Consider the following 23400-nt stretch of genomic DNA (forward strand, 5'->3'; position numbering starts at 1 on the left):
ATTTACCAAACATATAGGCCAGACATCGTTATTCTCTCTCTCGTTCTCTGGTCGAAAAAAGTCTGAAATTTGATAAGCTAGAATCCTTAGAATCCTAACCCATATATACATGTCAAAATCTCACGACCCAATAAACACCAAGCACTTTTGCTAAGACAGAATTAATCGCGAGGTTAACATTTCAAACCCTGGATAACGGTTACGTGAGGTGTGAATGACGGGGAAAAAATGCTGACCTATGCATCAAACGTGCGTATCCTAAATCGCTTGCTTGAGTTTTGCACGGAAGTCACGTAAATGCTAACCTGGGTGATCTCACATGCGTTAAACCACTAATATAAGACTCATCTGGTCTTTCATATAAAATAAATAAAAAATATTAGTTAAATTAGGCAATATGATACTTCTTTAGTTCTTAGAGGCTGCTTGGAACACATCAAAAGTACTTTTAAAAGAATACTTTATTTTGCAAATCAAACAAATTTTTTTACATATTTACTTTGTATATCATAAAATCACTTTTAAAATCATAATTTGATTTTTATCAAATCACCCTCTTAATGTTGGACTTAATTGTTAAATTTGTTTCAGTACAAGACCCATTTATCATATTTATAAATTTTTTATAAATTATCGCTATTAATACTTTTTTAACTATAACCAAGTAGAAAAAAGAGTAAGAATATTAAAAAACATGATTATGATGGTTAGGAAATATGTCATATTTCTTATAATTAACTTACTTACCTATTTTTTTAATTTAATCAAATTACTTAAATACGTCTCACATTAAACATTCAAGGAATATGTTCTTTCTAAAACACCTTTATCACCTTCCTTGACTTCCTCCCCCTCTCTCTTACTATATTATTGTTGAGGAAATATCAATACTTGATAGGATTAATTTGAAGAAAAAAATTGACAAAATAGATCTTACATAAATAACCAAAATGGGTAAATTACAATTATAATTTATAAATAAAACAAACAATTAAAAAAACGAATACCAAAAATAAAATTCAAATGAGCTATCTCCATCAAATTATACCACCACGGCAAGCCATAGGCTTACCAATTACCATACAGCATATTCAAACGCATTATATTTATAATATGCTAGGTCAATGCAAAATACAACACACTTTACTAGCTACACGGCAATGGTCCTGTTTTTTTTTTTTTTTTTTCCAGCTACAGCTCAGTCAATCAGCACACCACGCATTCAGTCTCAATGAACATGGGAGACATTTGTGACAGAAAGAAGAATGATAGAAATACGCAAATATAACTGAATACAACAAGCACTTATTGGACCAGTCAAATCGCCGAAACTCAAGTGATTAAAACAGCTACAATAACATTTCCAATGAATGAACAATCCGGCCAAATGCCCCCACTAAAAACTAACTCATCCATATAGCACAATCTGAATGCATATAGATCATCGCCGCTTAAGTTCAGCAAAATATCACCACACAACTTCATAAACGCTTGGATTTCTAAAGAAAATCAATTCATACATACACGTGCTTGTCCATCGAAAAAACCATTCAAAATTTCAAATCAGGAAAGCAGATTCAGAAAAACCAAGGAGATGAAGAGTAAATCTTGTATAAAGAGAGAGAAAAACATAGTCCTTAGAAGGGAATAACATGATCATGAAAGATCTGACTTAGATAAAGATCCCAAGTATTTAATCCACGAATAAAAACAAAACACGTGAATTCCCCCCCCCCCCCTTAACAGATCATCATCACCTGACTGATCACTTGGAAAGCTTACCGTACATGTTAAGTTTGAATACAACTACTACAATAACTTTTCCTAAATACACAAAAACAAATTCTCTTCAAGAAACCGTCCTGGTACAAAACACCAAAAATGAAGAGTAGCAACATAATAAATTTGCTCTCCAGTCTAAACAACAGCTGAGACTCTCTTTTACTACAGTATACAAGATAAAACCATAGGACAGAACTAAAGAAAGACTGGACAAAAGGAATATATCGTGAAAAAATTACATCAATATATACATGACAGGATGTACAGTTCTCTGGTTATGAATGATTACAAAAATTGAATGGTTAGCCCTCTACATCGTATACAAAAATCGCATGCTCATCCGTGTGGTATACTAACAAAGGTTGGGGGTAAAACACAACAACTGGGAAGAAATGATACAACAGCCAGCAAATCAGAAAAGGCACATTACAAACATCCTCAGCTAAATCCTAATACATCAATCATACAAATAGTTCTAAATAGTCTACCACATGTCATACATTAAAGTTCAAAATAGTCTACCACATTTCAAACTTCCATAAGTTCAACCCAATACAACAACGTTGGTTTATCATTTGAACTAAACATAAATCCAAAACAAAAGCTAATAACTTCATAGCAAATGTTCCACTTTTCAATGTAGGCAATGGATTGTCATGACTTGTCTCTTCGACACTCAACAAGGTCCACTTGATCTCCGAAGCAAGACTGAGATTGAATGAACAGCTTCCTTTCCCAATACAATTGTCCCTAAATAACAGAGAAACCCACAACAACGGTTGGAATTCAGAAGACATTAAGAATAGGCTACAACGGTACATTTCACATAAAAGTAAGAAGAAATACTGTCCTCCCTGCTTGGTAAAACAGCAGTCATCAGATCTAAAAGTCGTTCTTTTCGCCTAATGCACAACCCCTCATGTTTCTACAATTCCATGCCATCAAAGCAAGCTCGAATATGTATTCTAATTTTTTTCCTCAATTGTAAAAGCCAAAATTTCATCCCCACGCCCAAAAACTCATTTTCAGCTACATTATTTCTGAATAAAGCGAAGTTATAAAACTGTGTCTCAAATCTCAAACAGAGTCCTAAGCAAAACCATGCAGTTAGATATTCCGTGTAGGAAAAAATCAGACAGATTTTCCATACATTACACCGAAAAAACATAATGTTAAATAAACTCAAACATTATAAAGCAAGCAATTCTAAAATATCAATTGCCTTTAAGTTTATGTAATCTCAAATTTTAAGTTTATCACCAAAACCTGTAACTTCTACTCCAAAATTTTAACCATTGCTACATGAACAAAAAGATAACTAAATTCACTCACATATATAACATATAATCAGCAATAGATCAGCAGCAGGTAGTGCCCTACACATATTAAAACATCAAGCTGAATAAAGAGAGTGTGAAGAAAGAGAGGGAGTGAATTATTAGGGCAGGGAGCTTTTTTTTTTTTTTTTTGGGAGGGGGGATGGCAGCTGCATTTATATGCATGGCATATACATATTAAGGCTACGTAACCAGGTTTTAATATAGAAATAGCCAGATCCATAAATACATTCCTTGAATTCTCTTACTAAGAAAACTACTCAAAGCTTTTTGAGGTGGCATACTAAAACCCATTTAATCACTGAAATGCTTGAAATATACATATCATGGCTACAGAACAAGATTAAAATATATGCATGGCTGAATCCACGTATAGGTTCTATCTTGATTAACCAAAGAAAATTATTGAAAACTGCAATGCTATTGGTGGAATGATAATAATAATTTTCATTTAACCAAGAAATCAACAGCCGTCTGGGCTAAACCAGAGGTTATTCATTCACTTTCAGAAATCAGGGCTAAAACTATCTCATCAACATCTTCAACATCAACAGCAGAGGCATGAAAGCAATACACACAACCTCATATGCCAGTATCATGTAGGCAAAAGTGGTAATGAGCAGAATGAAGGAGGCTTGATCATAAACTCTATGCAGGCTATGGATATGAAAATTGAAAAGAAAAATTCCAGAGAAACTCAAGCAGAATTTCAAGAAAAGATTATTAGAACCATGAGTACAGATAAAAACATAAAATAACACAAGGCAAATTTAACAGGATATTCAAAACCATCACATGCACTATCAATTAATATTTGGTTCTTACTGAATCTATATATAATACCCCAACAAGTTATGCCCACTTTAAGGTTGCCTTTGGCTCACACATCACTTATTTGATTCCACGTTCAGATTAGACAAACAGAAATCTGTTTATCAAAGAATCAGTATTAAAAACACGACCAACTTCCATGCTCAGTAAATACAGTACAAAAGCTTAAACACAGATAACAGTAGTTTCTTCTAGTTTGCGGCTATCAGTTGTTAAAATAATAGTTTTGGCTAAATCAGCCTTGCATCAAAGGAGTAGTCCACCAAAACTAGACACGCTATTTATATTTAAGTATTGAGATGGAGAAAGGCCAGATGGAGAGTAAAGAAAAGCATTTAACCCAAATTAGCTATATCATATGCTTATCTCAGCCCAGTGCATAATTTACCCGTGATATGTACAAAGTATCACAAACAATAACAAGTTGAAGAATGAAGAATAAATCTGAAATCTTAGAACAAACCTTTCTCACAGAAGTACAAAAGCAAGCTTCAGATGAGAGGTACACAGAACAAGAGATTGAAACAAAACAGCTGCTCAACAACTTCTGGACTGGAGGAGTGCAACCAGAGTCAATCCAACCATGACAAATCCTTAATTTTCAGCTTCTGTTCTATTCTTCCTCAATGGAAAGTTATCCCAAAAATACTAAAAATATTAAACATCATATTAAGTTACTCAGATGTAAGTCGTCGCCTCTTCCCATAATCAGCATCCCTAGATCTAGAATGATGATCGTCCTCTTGGGATAATCTTGATTTGCTGTGAGTCCTTGATGACCTTCCCCGCTCCCACTCATCCTCATGGTCTGCTTCACGATCTCTGTACCTATGATGGTCAGCATATCTGTCCCTTTCTTCCTTGTACCTATCACGTTCACGGTCTCTTTCACGATCCCTATCACGGTCTCGGTCACGGTCTCGAGACCGTTCACGGTCACGGTCACGCTCCCTATCACGTTCACGACCTACTTCTCTATCATCACGGTGTCTTCTTTCAGACCACTCATGGTCCTGCCCCATGTCTTTTTCTCTAGGTGCATCTCTCTCATATCCTGGATCTCTATCATCCTTGTACCTTCGTTCAGAGGAGCCAGACCAGTCCCTTTCTGATCCTCTATCTTTTTCCCTCATGGCATTCGGCCAACCACCTCTATCATGACTCACCTCACCATACTGATGTTCTGATGCAGCTTCCTCACCATAACTAGACTCTCCAGCCCTCCCACCACCATGCTCTTCAGCACCCCATCCACCCATACTTGGATCTGACCACATTCCCATATTAGGCCCATCAACTGTTGAAGTGGGCATCATCCCCATACCATTCATGGGCATCCCTCTTCCAAAAAAGGCTGGATTAACATGAGGTGCCACTCCAGGCAAACCAACACCTCCAACTGCCGGGAATGAAGGCAAAATGCCAGAGAATGGAGGAGTTGGAGCACCTGGAAAGCCTCCATAGCCACCCATTCTACCCATAGGCCCTCCAAATGCAGGATCAAAACCCTGATTCATCATTGACTGAGGATGCAACAGAGGCGGGGTGGCACCAATACCTTGTCCAAATCCATTGCCACCATTACCCATGATGCCTCTACCCCCCATCCCACCACCTCTATTCCTCATTGGATTAACAGGACCCCTATTTCCCATACCAGGATTATTCCCTCTCCCCCAGTTACCTCTCCCATAGCCTCGATTGCCATCTCCACCTTGGTAGTTCCCACCTGTAGTAATGTTGTTCCCACCCGTCTTAGCCCCTGAATCAGCAGGTCCTCTCCTTGCCTGAGAAGTAGTAGATTGGGCCATCTGTTGATTCCTGCTGACCTGAGCCTCTCCCATTCTCTTGACAGTAAAAGGAGAAGCAAAAGCAACAACGCATGGTCGCCCATTAAACATATGCCCAGCCATTCCTTCTTTACAGGCAGATGCAGCAGCAGGATCATAAAACTCAACCTGGCAATACCCTTTTGATTTCCCACTAGCCTTCTCATCAAAAAATTTCACCTCCTTCACTGGCCCATACTTACAAAGTTCTGCCTCCAACTCAGCATCAGTAGTCCACCAGTGTAAATCACCAACAAATAAAATGGTGCCCCCACCGCCACTTCCACCACCACCACCACCACCACCACCACCACCACCAGGAATAGCAGCTCCTCCTCCAGTGTTGACCACATTGACACCACTCCCATTATTCCCAACCCCATTGCCACCAGTTCTATTGAGATTTCCTCCTCCACCACCTTGCCTCATCAAATTCTCATTCCCCACGTTCCCAACAACTCCACCATGATGTTGCTGCCCCATGCCTTGTACTACCACACTGTTATTAGCACTCTGCTCCTCTATCTCATTCGACTTGCCCGGTTGTTGCCCTAATTCAACCCTCATCCCACCTCCAACACCCATAGAGGTACCCGATCCACCACTACCTTTCACAACCATCTCATTTCCTCTAAACCCTTGATTTTGAATCCCATCTGCTCGCCCTGGAACCCTAGACGCAGCATCCATAACCCCCGCGGCGGCAGCCTCACCGCCAGTACCACCACCACCACCACCGACACCGACACCCGGGATAGAAACACCACCAGTTTCCGGCGGCACGGCGGCTGATTGCGTCTTTTTCTCCTCAACCTCCTCATTCCGAAGCCCGGAATCGTCGTTCTTTCTTAAAGACTGAAGAAAACCTTCCCCAACATTAACGTCGTTGTAAAGGTCCTCGTAATCGTCGTCCTCCTCGGCCAAAAAACCCTCATCAGCTACAGCTGATATCGCTTCATTGCGATGGAACTGATCCATCGGATCCCCACTCTCACCGTACCCTCCCTCACCTTCATCCATCGCACTCTCTTCACTCTTCCCCGTCCCGTTCGCCTTCTTCTTTCCCCCAGAATAATGATACTATTGCAGCGAGTAATTCTTGATTTTTTTTATAAATCAAGAGGAAACATTTATAGTTGATTAAGCAGTGCAGCGAGAGTGCAAGATCTTACCAGCTAACGAGAAAACGAGGAGAGGGCATGCCTGTGCGAATGAGTCAGACACTCACAAACCCTAATCTGGAATCTCGCGACGAAATTCGATGTCCCAGTCCTTTTCTCTCTCACCTTCTCTCTCCCTTCATAAAAGCCAACTCTTGGGATATTGCTCGCGTGCCCCTTTCTTTCACTGTATGCTCCCTTTGTTTCTCTTACTTTCTTTATTTTGCTACTTGCCCCTTATCCCTTCTTGCTGAAGTCAGGGCGAATGTACATGCCTGTGCTTGAAAATTCAGATGCAGCTTGCTCACGGGAAAAAATAGAAGTGATTTGTGTAAGTTTTTCAAAAATTTAATCAAATTATGTTTCATATTATTTTAATTTCAAAAATTAAAAATATTTCTTAAAAAATTAGTGTTTATTTAAATACGTATCTAGTATTCATTTTTTTCTCGATAATAAAGCATGACTGATTTAATAATAAGCCATATTTTATTTTATTTTTACAATAAAAGTTGTTAACCAACTATTAATGATAGAAACCTAATGAAAAGGTTGTTACTCTTGAGAGGAAAAAAAATAGCTTCTTAAGACATGCATGGTTAACGGGAACAATAGGAATTATGCTCTTAAGGAACCTCCTAACTCTCCCTTTTAAATTTTTTTAGATATTATTAATATACTTCTTCCTTTTTCCTTTTATTAAACCAAACAAATTGTTATCTTTTTTTTTTTTTGGTGAAAACAAATTGTTATCTTTGTTTCAAGCGTTGTGGATTTAAACAAAATAAATTTGAATAGTTTCTTCTTCAAAGTAATATATATATAAAGACTAATGATCTTAAAACTTAATAACATGAAAATACTTTGTAAGTAATTAGGCTATGGGCTTGATTCTCACTTGTAATGTTAAAGCATTAGGTTTGGCCTATTCAAATGCAGCCTAATCCAAAAAAATGAGTAAAAGATTACAATAATAAATTAATATTACTTATTAACAAAACCATAACTACAAGAATATAGTCCTTGAGAAAATAGTATCAAGACAAAAATAACATTCCCTAGTATTATAAATACTTATGCATTGTTTTTAAGTTTTTGACAGTATTAAGTTAATAAATCAATTCAAAATGTTTAGCAAAGATTGAGAATTTTCATGAAAATCATCAAGGTAACTCATTACACACGAATGTATCATGAAAAAACAACATGATAAAATCAAAATCAATGTTTACAAAAAGTTTTTTTGGGAAAAAAAAAATAACATGCATATATACTTCTATACACACAAAGTGAGCCAATGTACGATTTAACCTCGATCTGTAGTGTCCAATATCATTTGATCTATGAAGCCAAGTTGAGATGCCATGATGATATCTACCAGTTTGGTTGAACATTCCTACTCAATAATGCTTTTGAGTAGGAAACAAATTAGGAATCTCAATATTTCTTTGATTGGTGCATACGATTGCCTTTGTTGAGGATGACCATTCCATTATTTTGAGGGAAGGAGCATTCCAGAGGGTCCTAATAGAAAACAGTTGGTTCTTGGAATGATTTTTCTTTTTTGGCTGGAGATTGTGTTCCTACTTTCTAATAGCCTTTCACGAGTCCAAAATTACCTTGTAGGCTATAGCCCCCACCTTCTCCCTTGACGAAGTTCCTCCACACCAACCCGTGAACTCAAATGCCGACAGAGCTTCAAATGAGGATGTTGCTGGCTTTTATTGTATGATTTATTACCTTGGATTTTTTATATGAGAGTTAGATAACTAATTTGTAAATATTAAAAAAATTAGTTGAATTAACTCTTTATAATAAACGGGTGATATCTTTACTAAAACATTATTATTAATCATGTGTATTAAAATAGAGCCTTTTTACCGTATGCAATCACAGTAGAGACTACTTTGGAGAAAAATAAATAAATACTTCTCCCGTCCTAAATATAAGACCCATTTTATAGTGTAAATTACACTACAAAATGGGTCTTATATTTAGAACCGAAGGAGTATGTGATATAAAGTAGATATGAGTCTTATATTTATAACTAAATTGAATCTCTAGCTAGTTTTTTTACAACTAAATTGAATATCTAACTAGCATTTTTTATTTAGCACAAGAGGTAGTATAGTTTTTAGCAACACAATTACACGGGCATATAACAATGAGGACGTTTGATGTATCTGGCTCTAGACTTCTAGTCTTTAACAGATTTGTTGCTGTCATTCCTTTTTTTCCCCTCTCTTACCCTACCTTTTTTTTTTCCATTAAAAAAGTTCAGATGAGTTATGTTTTGGAAGCTTATTAGGGTCAAGACATACATTCAGGCTTAGAGAGCATTGATAGAGATATTTACAAATCATTTATCAATAAGATTTTTATATCAGCGGAGAGATTCAAACTGACAAATTTATCACTTATAAGCCAACTCACTCAATACTAGATACACCAACTCTTGCCATATGCGTTGTGATTCATCACTCTGCATTTTTAGATTATCATGGCCTGCTTGGACTTAGGTATCCCATCATGGGCAGCCCAACTCAAAAACAATTTGTAGAGCCCAACATCTCCATCCTTGTTAAAATTTGTTGACAAACCAAAAATATGACACATCACGAGTAGCCTTCTCAGTAAACTTCTCTCAGGAACAATCTGTCAGTAGACACACCATAAGTGGCACATTGTAAATTTACGAAATTTTTGGGGGGAAGAAATAAGCAATGAGTTTTTTCTCTGTTTTTTTGGCCAACAAATAAATAAGCAACCCGATGAGTTAAATTTTACCTTTTAAAAAAATTTTCAAACTGAGTCAATGATGTTAAATAATCATTAGGGTCTGTTTGGTATGAGGAAAACGAGATAAAGAAAAAATTTTAATATGCTTATTTTAAAAAATTAAAGTAGTGGGATTAAAATTTTTTTATTAATTTTAATTACTTTTTTATCTTATATTTTTTCTTTATTAAAATTTTATAACCCCACTTCTTCAATTTTTTAAAACAAACTCATTAAAATTTTTTTCCTCCTCCCTTTAATTTCACTCATTAATGGCAAGGAATTCTGATTAACAATGGACTCAAAAGTATAATTTTTTTATATCTTTGATGTTAGGCTTATTAATTAGACTAATGTAAAAATTTCTTTGAAAGATTTTGCGTTTGTTAAGTTTTTATTGAAAAATTTATTAACAAGTCTAAAACAGAGACGCATTTATCAGTATTGTTTGTGCCAAATCCAAGGGGTCCGATTTATTTATTTAATGAAAAAGGTGTCAGATTAACCTTAACCTATTGTTCTTTGATCCTCCCAAGTAACGGCTACTTCACCGGGAAATGCCGGTGAACCACCGCAACGGTCAAATTTCTTTTCAATACTAAGCTCCGAAGCATCACAACGCTCTCATCTCCCTCTCCTCTTTCTATATATGTCATCTCTTCCTCGCACACATCTTCATCGGACCAACATTCTTTTCCCACAAAGTCACTTACTTTCATCGAATCCGCAGATTTCTGCCTAGTTTACTTTCCACTTCTTCCATCTCTCAAAATAGTCTGAAGATGAATAGATTGCTTCTTCTCTTCGTACTTGCTCTGTTTGCTTCCGTTTCTGTTTCTGTAGAAGGAGACAATGCACCTTCTCCTTCACCGAACTCATCATCTAATCCGCCCCCGCCGGGGACGGCATTGCCGCCCTCTCCAGCGTCTTCTCCGAAGAAATCTCCCCCGTCTCCTAAGCAATCCCCTGCAAAGTCTCCGGCTTTATCGCCGCCTTCGGCAAGTCCGACCATTTCTCCATCTGGGTCTGCCTCGTCGCCGGCTTCAACCCCTTCCGCGGACTCCCCTTCTTCGGTGTCTCCGGCTTCCAGTCCGTCTTCGAATGGGTCTTCTCCGGTTTCATCCCCGCGTTCTCCTTCGCCGACGGTTGCATCGCCTGTGGCTACCCCGGCGGCGACTCCAGTGAGCAGCCCAGTCGGGGCTCCGCCAGTGGCCGAGGGACCTTCCACCGCGGCAACTCCTGAGTCTTCTGCAAGTATTCCTTCGAGTTCGGAAACTCCATCGGGCTCACCAGTAACCCTTCCGTCAAGCAGAAGTTCACCGGTGATGGCGCCGGCGAGTTCATCTCCGGAAGCGAGTCCGGCAAGCGATGAATCGGGTGCAACTTCAGCATATGGGTTTTCGGTTATTATGTTTAGTGTGGGCCTTTTGTTTTGCTCCGTCCTGGTCTTGTGACTGTGAGGCAGGGCAGTTTTGGTCATATATCACTCTGTTTTATTTACTTTTTAATAATTGTTTTTCTGTTTGTATTTGTTGAACAAAGTCCTTCCACTGATTCAAGAATACTTATTTATTTGATTCAATTCTTATTGTGTATTAATTTTTATTTTCCTTTTCTTTGCATATTATATTGTCCTTCAAGCATGAGTTTCCTGCAGGCTGAATTTAATCATATCAGATTGAAGGGTACACACCATGAACAGTTACATGAATTAAATTTATCATTTATTATCTAATTAACTTGATTGATATTTTCCACTAATTAATAATTTCATAATTTAAAAATTATTTAAATTAAGTTCAATCCATTGGCCAAAGAAAAAGAAAAAAAGTCCAATCCAGCTTATTGTATGGGGAATCCATAATTTCACCATACGCGCACCGGATTCATAGTTAAATCTTGATTACGCGCACAGGATTCATAGTTAAATCTTGATTTGGGGGAATTAAGCAATTTTTTGTTGCTAGTGGAAGTGAAGATTCATAGGTATCAATTTTATGGTTGGAAATTGGAAAATCATTTCCTTCACGCTTGTTAATAAATATATTACGTCGTGGTTTAATGCATTTGTTATAATATCAACATCATTAATCCGGCTACAATTCTGAACAAGTTAAGGAGCAATTGGGTGTGGTGAAGCTAGCATTAAAACTGTGTTTGATGGTCACTCAAATTTAAAAAATTTATTTTTTCTAAACCAACATTTTTGGTATTACATTTGATGTTATACTAGTTTTTGGTACTCTCAAACTAATATTTGATATTATACCAGTTTTTAGTACTCTCAAATTAATATTACCTTCCGTCTTTAATATAAGAGTTAGTTAACTAATTTGAGTAGATTAAAAAAATTAATCAAATTAGTTATTTATAACAAATATATATTGTCTTTTCTAAAATATCTTTACTAATAAAACGTATTAGCTAGAATTATTATTATTACAAAGAATATTTTAGAAAAAAATAGATAAATATAAGAGACAAAGTGGACTGAGATATTATATTTATGACCAAAATAAAAGTCAAACAAACCCTTATATTAAGGACTGGAGGTAGTAGTTCTTAATCAAATTTTAATTCTCTCAACACCACATCTTATAGTCTTGTTTCTCTCTTTTCTCATCTTTTTTTTTTGGCAAAGTAAAGGCATCCTCCTATTAGAGGCAATCTTATGCAAAGCATTGTCGGCCACTCAACAAGAATTTAAATATTGGTTCGTTATGTTACGAGAAATTAGCTCATGATGCTAGACCCAATTCCTGTTGATTTTCTTTTTCTTTTTTTACTTTTACCTTTATAGAACTAGGTTCATGCAAATTAGATGTGCAATTTTGGTAGTCATAGTTTAATACTGAACTTTAGATGACGATCTTTTGTTGTTTCTGGTACGACTAAGTTTAGCAAGGGAGTGCAAGTCCTAGGAGATTATTACTATATCCTATTCATCCTCATTTTGGTCTAATTATGAAAAATTCTAAGGTTGACTTGTAGACTTGCTTGCATGTTACTCATTGTTTGTTGGACTGAAGAATTATTATGAGGTCTCAAATAAAAAAAATAATTACTAAATTTTTTTAATAATAAGTGAACAGTTGAAACCTATTGTCATTTCTTACTCATATAGCTTGTTATTACTAATTCTCAATTGTTTTTTGATGACTTTTTTGTGGAAATGTTTATTTCTTGGAATCTTATTACAATTTTCCTTTTGTTTATTTAACCTACCTCTATATCATAGACCTATTTTATGCAAGAATTTCTCCTTTAACTTGATTTGTACGACTGTTGAGACACTTGAATATGAGTGTAAATTGATGGCTTTCTATGTTTTTTCTTTAGGTTTACATACTGTATTAAGACTCCCAAGAGTTTATAGAGGCATTACTAGGTCATTGGACAATTAGGATATGAGGTTTAAGTTGTCTGAAATTAAACACACTTTTTGACTCTAATCTAAGTTGATAATGCATGACTGATTAATATATATACTTTGATATTGCAAGAGCTAAAATTTGAGATGAGAATATTGACTATATAGAACAGTAATTTTAAATATAAGAGTTAGCTGAAAATTAGATTTGGCCCTAGGTATAGGTTGAAGAAGGAACATGAAGAAAAAGAACCCAAACAAAAGGAAAGGCATCCCACCCTTTTAGTATTATAATGGTTTTTAGTTTTTGAAACTTTGTTTTGGGAAAACTAATATATTTTTACGACTAGTTGTTATAGGAGAGGTTGAAAAAAGAACATCAGGAAAAAAGAACACCAAAAGAAACAAAAGGTTGAGGCTTATTTATAAGCTATAGTAATGGTTCTTAATTTTTCAACTTTTATTCTTAAGAAATTGTTCTTTATTGCACAACCAATTATTAGAGGAGAGGTTGTAAAAAGAACATGAAAAAAAAAAAAGAAATGCCGAGACTTGCCTTTATATTATTGTATATTTGTATTGATTCTTAGTAGGGGTGTTCATGGGACGGGACCGGACCGGGACAGGCCCGTCCCGATCCCATCCCAATGAACAGGGACGGGACAGGGATTTTGTCCCGTGTCCCGTCCCGTCCCGTCCCGGTCCGACGGGACCGGGACATCCCGCTTTCCCTTTTTTTTTTAAAAAAAAAAGATACCATAATTTTTTATATGAATTTTTTTATGTTATAATACTTATTTTTTATTGGACTTTTAAAGATAAAAACATTATAAAAAATATTATGTAGAAAGCTTAATTATATAGCATAAAAAAGGTGTAAAAATAATACTGTAAAAAAAAATACCGTGAAAAAAATACTATATAATGACTTTATGAATTATTTTATTGAGGAAAGAGATTTTGTTGAGATAAAACTACAACTTAAGAGCTACAAATCACAATAAAAATAAGAGTTATTATTAATAAGTAAATTGAATAATCTAATAATAATTATTAATAAATAATTTTTAAAAGAAAAAAAATCCCGGGACGGGACGACCCCGTCCCGCGTCCCGTCCTGTCCCAGTTACTGTCCCGTCTCGTCCCGTTTTTGTCCCGTCCCAAAATTTTTTTTGTCCCGTCCCGAACTCACCGGGACCGGGACGGAACAAATTGAACACCCCTAATTCTTAGTTTTCCAACGTTTATTTTGGTGAAGCTTATTCATTTTGTACAATGGGCTACTGTAGAATAAGTTGAAGAAGGAACAAGAGGAAAAAGAACACAAAAAGGAGGAAAAGGTTGACGCTTACTTATAAATTATTATAATGATTTTTAGTTTTCCAACCTTTATTCTTGAGAAATTGATTCTATTTGTGCAACTAATTGTTGCATAAGGGTTTAAAGAAAGGAGATGAAGAAAAATAACACAAACAAAAAGAAAGGCCAGTGCTCACCTTTATATTATTATATCTTATTTTTCAAACCTTTATTCTGGGATAACTGATTTACTTTTACAATTGATTGTTGCAGGAGAGGTTGCGGAAAGACGGAAAGAACATGAAGGAAAAAACACAACAAAAAGAAAGGTCGAGGGTCGAGGCTCACTTTTATACTAATATAATGGTTCTCAGTTTTCCAACCTTTATTCCTGAGAAACTAATCCTTTTTGTACAACTAATTGTTGCAGGAGAGATTCAAGGAACAACATGAAGAACAATAATACAAACAAAAGAAAAAGGCTTGGTTAAGTGTCATGTTTTAATTTGTTTAGGGTCATTTTTGGGTTTTTTTTTTTTTTGGGGTTTTAACCTCTGGATCTTGGTGCATAGTTGGACATTAAGTGTTACTTTCCTTTCACCTTAACTGTTGTTGACTGAATCCTTGAAAAGATAATCGCTCGCTGGAAGTATCCCAGCATGTCGTCTGATTTGTGTGTTTGGTGGTTGGAAATCTGAGTTTTAGCATTTTTGTTAGGATAAAAATGGAAAAAAAAATTTAAATAGCTGTTCTAGTGCATTTTTGCTGATATTTCTTGGTTGTTTTGAGTCAGTTTTGCTGTTATTAACTGTTCATTATAACGATTGCTTAACCAAGTCGCACATTTGCACCAATCTTGACCAAAAGGAAAAAGAAAGTCATAGATTTGAATTTTCAACAGAGAAGTTCATTATGCTTGTTCTGTTATTCTAAGAACGATGGCTTGTTGTGGAGCCATTCTATGGATCTGAACATGAGTTAGAAATCTGAGCCTTCTGCTGTTTCAAGTCATTCTTGAGTACGCTAGCCTAATTGTTCTTGCTGTAATTGAATTCAGTTGGGGATTGAGTTGCTTGCTGTTTCTGAGCCTTAACTGAACATTCATACTTGCTGGTGCGGTTCTACAACCAACTCATACCCACTTTGTAGTTAAATTGCTGTCACTGTGCTAAATACACATATTTCACACCTGCTATTAATTGATGATGCATTTTGCTGTTATGGTGCTTCAAATTTTCATTTGGAATTATCATATATTACCTTGTTTTAAATTCATTCTTCTGACTTCTCTGAAATTGTCTGTTACGTGGCCATTGTGCTTAACTGAATCTGTGCATTCCACTAGCTCTTGATCTTGAATTGAGCATTGAAGTTGCATTAGCATTCTTGAAAAGTTGATCACTATCAATAACATGTCACTATCAATAGCATGCAAGCTAAGTACCTATCTCTCTTGCCTGCTAGGTGTCTAACTGACTTAAGCTACTGTTTACACGTATCAATGAGCTTGAGAATATATCAAGTTCTGAACTTGCATCATTTCTGCAAAATTCTTGCTGTCACGCTCAACGTATTTCTAGGTGCATCTGTTTGGATTTATTCACCTGTTTCTGTGGTTAACCAAGTGCCTTCAGATTCCCGAGAGTAACATAATGCTAGGATTAGATTGAAATTTTCTGTCACTGTTGAACTTGCTGATGTTGCTGTCGTATTTGGCTGGGACTGAATTTCTTATATTCTTGATTGTTGATATTGCAACTGGTCCAGATCTTATCTGAATCCATCTCTGAACCTCGGCATCATCATATCACTTTAAGCACAGTTATACTTCATTCAAGTATCAATTAAACAGGGCTGTCAGTGTGTCTGGTGTTAGAAGTCTTGACCATCAGCTTTCTGTGCGTTCGTTTTGTATATAATCAGCCTCTTCATACCTTTCTCATTCTACTCGCAGAGTAAGCATCTAGTAGTGTTTACAGGTGCGGGAATATCAATTTTCTGTTGTATACCTGATTTCAGAGGCCCCAAGGGAATTTGGACGCTTCAGGTGATCAGCATGTTCTGTAATGGGTTTTGACGTGCTGTCCTGTTTTGACCTTTGGTTACTCAAAGATACTAGAAGGAAGTTAATTGAAGTCTATACTGTTCCAACTATAGTTTATTTAAATACTCTACTTGAAATTGTTTTGAACCTTTAAAAGGGGTCAGTATACCTCCTCTAGCATATCTTAATGAATTTGTTATCTAACAAGGAAAAGAAAAGGCACATGTTCAGATAAATATTTTTCTACCCCAGTGAGTATGGCATTCATCAAGTCTATCTGCTTAATAAAATCATATACTTATGCCCAGATCTGACTACTGGCTTATTGTCTGGCATTATACGATGATATCACTTGTTTTGTTTGATGTAAAACAAATTTTACGTTGTTACGTCAAACACAAAAAAGCTGTTATTTCACTACTGTTTGAAAGGACCTGCTTTTTCAGTCTTTTATTGCCCTTTTGCTTATCTTGATACTTCATGCTATTATTTGAGTAACCAAATCATTGCCTGAAGCATCTCTGCCATTTCATCGTCCAGTGCCAAGCTTGACTCACATGGCCCTGGTAGAATTAGAAAAGGCTGGTATATTAAAGCTTGTTATCCGTCAGGTAACAGCACTGCATTTTTGTTTAAATATACATTTTTGTCATTTGTATGCATTACAACAACTTTCTGTTCATTAGTAATTGGATCCATCTATATTATTTTGATAAGCTCATCTATTTTTGTATGCAGAATGGTGATGATCTCCATCTTCGTTCTAGAATACAAAGGGAGAAACTAGCAGAATTGCATGGGAACTCCTTTATGGAAGCATGCCCTAAACTGGGATATAAATAGCAATAAAAATCCTAAATGATATTAAGATTGATGGAGCAAACGCTACTAGTTGAGCAAAATAAGAGCAAACATACGTTTTTACGCTGAGTAAATTTTTATTTCATAATTTTTATATTTTAATAGTTTCTAGTTAGAAATGTTATCATTGTAGATTCTGTTAGAGACATAGCTCGAATAATTTTGCTATATCATGCTCAAGATATCGAATTAAATCCATCATACATAGTCTAGGACGATGCCTATCTGAATTATGTCTTCTATGCTTTCTGTTGAATATTTTTTCCCAGCATCCAAGAACAAATATCTCTTCAAGGATATCCACCCAGCTCCTTTGTACAAAATCCGCCTTAGACCACCTTTTTTTGGGCCTCTGCATTGTCAGAATTTATGTATTTTCTCTATTTATAGTTTATATGTTAACTATATTATAAGCCTATTTTTATGACTTGAACCTCTTAAGGTACTTTCGAGATTCTGAGGCTGAAACTAGTGAGTTGAAGGAGACATCAAGGTATTGTTCATATGATAAACGTCAAAAAGTTCTCAAGGATGCAGTTCTTAACTGGGAGGTACTCCTTTGAAAATTTTTGTAGCCGTGCTTGGCAAAGCTTTGCTTTTAAAGGCCCTACTTATTTACTATGGGCGTGTTTGGGATTATGTTTGGGGCCCCAAACGTGTATTCCAATTGAAAAATAATGTTTGGACCCATGTTTTGTATATCACTTCTGGCTTTGAAATGGACTTATGCAATAAGCTATTTGAGGCTGCTTTTTTTTTTCGGTGGATAGAACGTTGCAGGAATACGGTTAGAGCATTAATTGGGTTTTAAAATTTGTTACCTACTTGACCCTCTTGCATGTATTTTCTCTCACCTGAGGTAAAAAAACAACGAAATACAACACTCTTCTACCATTTAACCACATCTCCCCAATGTTCTGCCATATCCCCATTGTGTCCCAGCCGTCTTCCGACGTGTTCCTGTTGTGTTCTACTGTGAAGTCGTTCTGGTTCCTGTGCGGGAGTTGCTACACTGTGGTCTTCTTAATCCGTTCGTTTGCTTCTTCTTCAGTGATGCTGTTGCAAGCATTGGTCGCCGTCCGTTCCGTCGCTGCTGCCAGATCTTGTCTCCTTATTTGGAATTTTTGAAATTCACCAATATTTTTTTTGGGATTCTCCCTTTATTTTTTATTGAATAAAATGACAGCTTTTAATTCTCTCTCTCTCTCCAAGTTATCTTTTTCCAAATCTTTCCCAAAACAATATGTATAAACCAAAAAAAAAGAAAAGAGAAAGACAGCAATGACAGTGGGTGAAATGATGTTCAATCGTGACGCTCTATACAAAACACAACAAAAAATAGCTTCTGCTCCATCATACGATAGGGAATAAAGTAACTTTTGAGCTATCGTTGTGCCAAACAGAATAAAAGTGTCTAAAGTGGCTTTTGAAATGAAATAAGTCAGTTTGAAGCCTTCTAACGTGATCCCAAACACACTCTTAGTAAAATTTTGTGTCAGCAATTACATATAGTGGGTGATGGTTATAGTTGGTAGATTTGTTCAGTACATACTCCTTATTAAAAATGGTGAACTCTTGCTGTAGGTCAAATCTCTATGGTTGATTGCCTTCAAGGTGGGTGGATCATGTAAAGAATGAGTTGCCATGTAGTAGATAAACAAGCTGTTATTTGTTTGAAGCTCTATGCCCATTTATTAATGGGCATACTAGATTTAGTTGTCTGACTTGGAAGCTCTGCTTTTGCAACACTTGCTTCTGATTGTTCAATAAATAATATGCCATCAGATGGATATAAACTCTAGAACGATGGAGTCAGAACACACAGTCTAGCATATGTAAACTATGAGGCGTAGGAAATAATAAACAAAGAAATTAAAAGGGGATGCTTTTCATTTTAAGAAAAAAATTATTTTGAGAGCTGGTTGATGCTGTTAATTTAGCCAACTTGTCTTTGAACTAATCTAACCAATAAAGTGGTGCGGACTAATTGTTGGTTTCAGTCGGTGACGCTGTGAAGTAGATCTGGAAGAAAATTATCGTGTCCTGGCCTATGGATTGTAATCTAGCTGACATGTTCAGGAGGATCACGTATTTCTTTGTTTCCCGTGAGCACGTCTCTTTGTGTATGGACAGGAGAAGCTGCCTGTAAAAAAGATGGGTCCTGCAGAGAAAGATTGCCAAACTTTCTTCTGCTTCTTGTTTCTTTATCTGTTATTTCCATGGGATTCAAGTCACCTAGTGTGTGTGTGTGTGTTTTTCTGTTGAAATCCAGAGAAAACTACAAAGGACAAGAAGGCCAGCATGGTCATCTATGGGCTATTAGATGAGGTAGTTTCATCTGAATCCTTGAGTGCAGAAGATCTTTTCTTTTTGCCCCTTTTTTCAGCAAAAATTATGCAGCTCATGCAACCTATGACAGACCTTTTTTTGGGCCGGAGAGAGGGGGGTTTCGCATTAAGAATAATGATGATGTAACCTTAGTTCTGTGATAAATTTTAACGGGAGAAGTCTATTTGAAAGTTGAGAAACCTACCTGCTTGTAGGGTTATAACTAGTAACAAATGCAAAACTGCGAAGTTTAACCAAAACAATTTAAAGAGTTGGTTATTAACTGTTGTCTTTTTTTACTGCCCTTGCATTTATATGAATCTGAACTGTTCTATATGTTCTTGTTTTTCTTGAATAATTTGTTTCCCTGTTATGGGTTTCCGCAATTTACCTTTATGGTAATTCGAACTGAAGCAGGAAATTGGAGAAGTCATGAACTTGCTCAGTCTACAGAACCCTCCGTTTGCCAGGATTGATATTCTCCAGATCATTCTAAAATGGTAACCATCATTCAATTCTAATGTATTTACATTTTCCTTCTTTAGCTTTGTATATTGACATGAATCTATACAATAGCATGACAACTCCACTGCTCTACGATAAACTTACAAGGCTTCGAATGAAGGACCTTATAGATTGCATATCATGTCAAACTTCATATTCACTGGGCTGGACGAAGTTTCATATCAATAAAATTGATATGTCAGCATATCTCTTCATTGCTAGTTATTATATTTGTACTTCTGGCAACTGATTTGGTCCTGTCTGTGAAAATTACTAGCCTTTTCATAATCCCGTAATTCTAGGTTGCATAAGTTTAGCCCTTACATAAGCCTTATGTCCTTTCACATAGTTCCTTCAGTTGAATCCCAGATAAAAGATATACGTGTGAACTGGACTCTCCAGGTTGCAAGTGCATCAGGGCAGAAAGATGAATTGCCACTTATCAAGTCCGCTGAGGTAAGTTTATGCTTTGGAACTTCTCATGGTCGTTTCTTCATCTTTGGCTAAGTCACTTCTTCTGCTGTTTTGGACTGAGATTCACTTACAATGTGCGGTTACAATTGACGCGACGGCGAGGGACTTTGAGAAGGTTGATTGCAGTGGCAGCGACACCGTTAAGGAAGATGAGTTTAAAGTCGGAGACGAAAGGTCCTGCTAGCCATCGCCGGTGGTCTCAGATCTTCTCCCATCCAAATAATTCTCGAAGATGACAATCAAAGTTTCCTTCAGAAAGCTCACTGCTTTCTCTTTCGTAATGCAACTGTCAACGGCTCTTTGCTCTTTGATGGCAGTTATGAGTCGTTTCATCCCCCTGAAGCCGAAGGACCAAGATTTTCATACTCGCGAGTTTAACAGAAACGGAAATATAAGAAAAATGATAATAATCTTAGGAAAAAAAAAAATTGTAAATAAGAACCCGTTTTTACAATAATTGATAAACAAATGATAATAATTTTTGCAAACGGGTGCTGTATGCAATTTTTTAATTTTTAAAATTTTTTTACGATTTTCCTATAATTTTATTTAAATATATTTTAAATCTAAATAATTGAAATTAAACTCATTAACATTAATAATTTACCATATTTAACAGAAAATTTTTTATGAAATTCATACATAAAATCATCAAACATAACTAAATCAAAAAATTTAGTATGAGAATTGGTATGATTTTATAAACTAAAAATATAAAAATAATAAATTTAGTAAGTCAACTCATAAATTCAACGAAATTTATAATTAACAAGTTTAAGAATGAGTCAATATGATTTTATATGCTGAAAACTGAGAGAGTCAATAATAATAATATTACAAAGAACACTAAAAAGAAAAAAAAATTTAAGGACACGGAAAAAAACATGGGGACTGAAAAATTAGTTTTCCTTAAAATAAAACAATATCACTTTATCCTTGTCCCACTTTTCCTTGCGTCCTCCGTAATTTCTTCGATGGCCAGGTCAAGCTTCCTTTCTCCAATGGCATCCATCAACCTCTCACACAAGCCACTTCAATCCTCCTTCCTGTTTTCCCGTGGACATCCCTCTCTTCTCACTCTAAACAATCTTCCCAATAAATTCAGAAATCCAAGTCAGTTCAGAAGACTTGTGATCGCCAAATCCAATGGCGACGACGACTCAGCTGACCCTTCGGACCGTTTGATTTCAGCCCTTTGTTATTTCTATCCTTTCTTTGACGGTATACAATATGGGAAGTACGTAATCACTCAGGTTTATCCTGTTCAAGCTATCGTACAGCCACTAGTTCCCGCAATAAGAGTGTTCAAGAGCTTCCCCTTCAACGGGTTTCTAGTGTTTCTGACTCTTTACTTTGTTGTTGTGAGAAACCCTAATTTTAGTAGATTTGTGAGGTTCAATACGATGCAAGCCATCGTCCTTGATGTGCTGTTGATATTCCCTGACCTTTTGGAGAGAAGCTTCAATCCAAGAGGTGGGTTGGGCTTGGATTTGATGATGAGTTTGGATAGCACTGTGTTTTTGTTCCTATTGGTGTGCTTGATTTATGGTTCTTCTTCTTGTTTGCTGGGTCAAGCCCCTAGATTGCCTATTGTTGCTGAAGCTGCTGAGAGGCAAGTTCTTTGAATGCCCATTTCCTTTAATTTTATAGCTATGTTATCATTCTCAACTTGAACCTAGTTATCAGAAAACTCATCTTTTTTATTTTCCCTGTAAGCAGGCTCAAGTAATGTAAGTTAGCTTTAATTGTTTCTTTAGTCATTGTATTCTTACAATACTTCCCACATCAGAAAATTCTTATATATATTTGAATCTGGTGTTTATTTGACACGATGGAAGACTGAGAAATGCTGCATCTTTATTTGGATTGAATTTAATATTTTCTATATCTGTTTCGACTGAATGAATAGGGTGGCATTTTGGCCATCTTACATAACTCTGGGCTCTGAAATAAAGGAAAACTAAGTTGATTGCCAAACATGATGTCTCATTGCATTATAAATAAGGCATTTACTGCATTCATTGACTCATTGTTAGCTTTGGGCTGCATATATGCCATTAGTAAGAAACCAAAGTGTAGTTCTTTTATTTTATTTTATTTTTTTTTAAATGATGTTTTAAGTTGGGGAGCTGTGTGTCAAGCTGAACGGAAAAATTTGCTAATCTTTGTTGATCGTCATACTGTGTTAGCAATAGATACTAGTGGCGTGATAGAGAGAAGCTGAGGTGCATAGAGTTAGAGAGTTGCTTTACCTGTGCTATTGTCTTTTCAAAACATCCCACAATTCGTTTTCACATAGACTTGTTACCGTTTAAAAAAATCACTTCCTGCATATATAAATAGGAATCTTTCATTTTAAAACGAAACAAAACAATGGAAAAAGATTATGTTCTTTCGCCATCAATATAAAGTACATAACAATAACCTTGAAAATGCCAATAACGAAATGCTATTGCCCTCTGTTGTTGTTTTTTAAATGAGTTATACTGCTTCTAAGTTCCTTAATATGGATGGCGTCAGTGGTATTTTCTGATGTTTGCATCAATGGAAATTCTGTGCTGCGTAGGTTTGTTTGAAATCTTGTTGGATAGGAGAAAATTATATTAAGTGGCAGGGAAATGCTTGAAATGAAATTTGTGATGACCATTAACACCTCCCTTTGTTTGATAACGCGTCTGTTTATATCATGGATGATATATGCTATAGTTATACCTTCAGATGCTGTTTGGTTCACTTTTTTTTTTTCCTTTCTCTTGTATTTTCTTGAAAACACTTTCGTCAAGAAATTAAATTTACTTGTTTG

At 35.9% G+C, this 23400-nt stretch overlaps 4 protein-coding genes across 5 annotated transcripts; 3 read left to right on the forward strand and 1 right to left on the reverse strand.

Annotated features, from left to right (window-relative positions):
- Positions 1-2102: 2102 nt before the first annotated feature.
- Positions 2103-7063, reverse strand: LOC114726372 (PE-PGRS family protein PE_PGRS16). Of its 2 annotated transcripts, XM_028912961.1 has the most exons (3): positions 4414-7063; positions 3115-3158; positions 2103-2532 (listed from the first exon to the last, which is right to left on the reverse strand). In XM_028912961.1, the coding sequence occupies exon 1, from the start codon at positions 6797-6799 to the stop codon at positions 4625-4627; it is 2175 nt and encodes a 724-aa protein (XP_028768794.1). In that variant the 5' UTR covers positions 6800-7063; the 3' UTR covers positions 2103-2532; positions 3115-3158; positions 4414-4624. The 2 variants fall into 2 exon arrangements, with proteins under 2 accessions (XP_028768794.1, XP_028768788.1); XM_028912955.1 differs by lacking the exon at positions 3115-3158.
- Positions 7064-7265: 202 nt separating this feature from the next.
- Positions 7266-11301, forward strand: LOC114726847 (vegetative cell wall protein gp1). The gene is made up of 2 exons (XM_028913565.1): positions 7266-7270; positions 10500-11301. The coding sequence occupies exon 2, from the start codon at positions 10500-10502 to the stop codon at positions 11169-11171; it is 672 nt and encodes a 223-aa protein (XP_028769398.1). The 5' UTR covers positions 7266-7270; the 3' UTR covers positions 11172-11301.
- A 5686-nt stretch (positions 11302-16987) lies between these two features.
- Positions 16988-20975, forward strand: LOC114726102 (NAD-dependent protein deacetylase SRT1-like). Its single transcript, XM_028912666.1, has 8 exons — positions 16988-17041; positions 17169-17224; positions 17734-17842; positions 18234-18377; positions 20037-20119; positions 20426-20579; positions 20659-20771; positions 20915-20975. Exons 1-8 carry the CDS (start codon positions 16988-16990, stop codon positions 20973-20975), a joined length of 774 nt encoding a protein of 257 aa, XP_028768499.1.
- A 559-nt stretch (positions 20976-21534) lies between these two features.
- On the forward strand, positions 21535-22479 carry LOC114726734 (protein TIC 20-v, chloroplastic). The gene has a single exon (XM_028913420.1). It carries the CDS (start codon positions 21572-21574, stop codon positions 22220-22222), a length of 651 nt encoding a protein of 216 aa, XP_028769253.1. The 5' UTR covers positions 21535-21571; the 3' UTR covers positions 22223-22479.
- Positions 22480-23400: the final 921 nt, after the last annotated feature.

The sequence above is a fragment of the Neltuma alba genome, unplaced genomic scaffold (genome assembly GCF_004799145.2).
Source record: "Neltuma alba isolate B1F8T4 unplaced genomic scaffold, ASM479914v2 tig00002420_pilon, whole genome shotgun sequence".
In the NCBI taxonomy this organism is placed as follows: Eukaryota; Viridiplantae; Streptophyta; class Magnoliopsida; order Fabales; family Fabaceae; genus Neltuma; species Neltuma alba.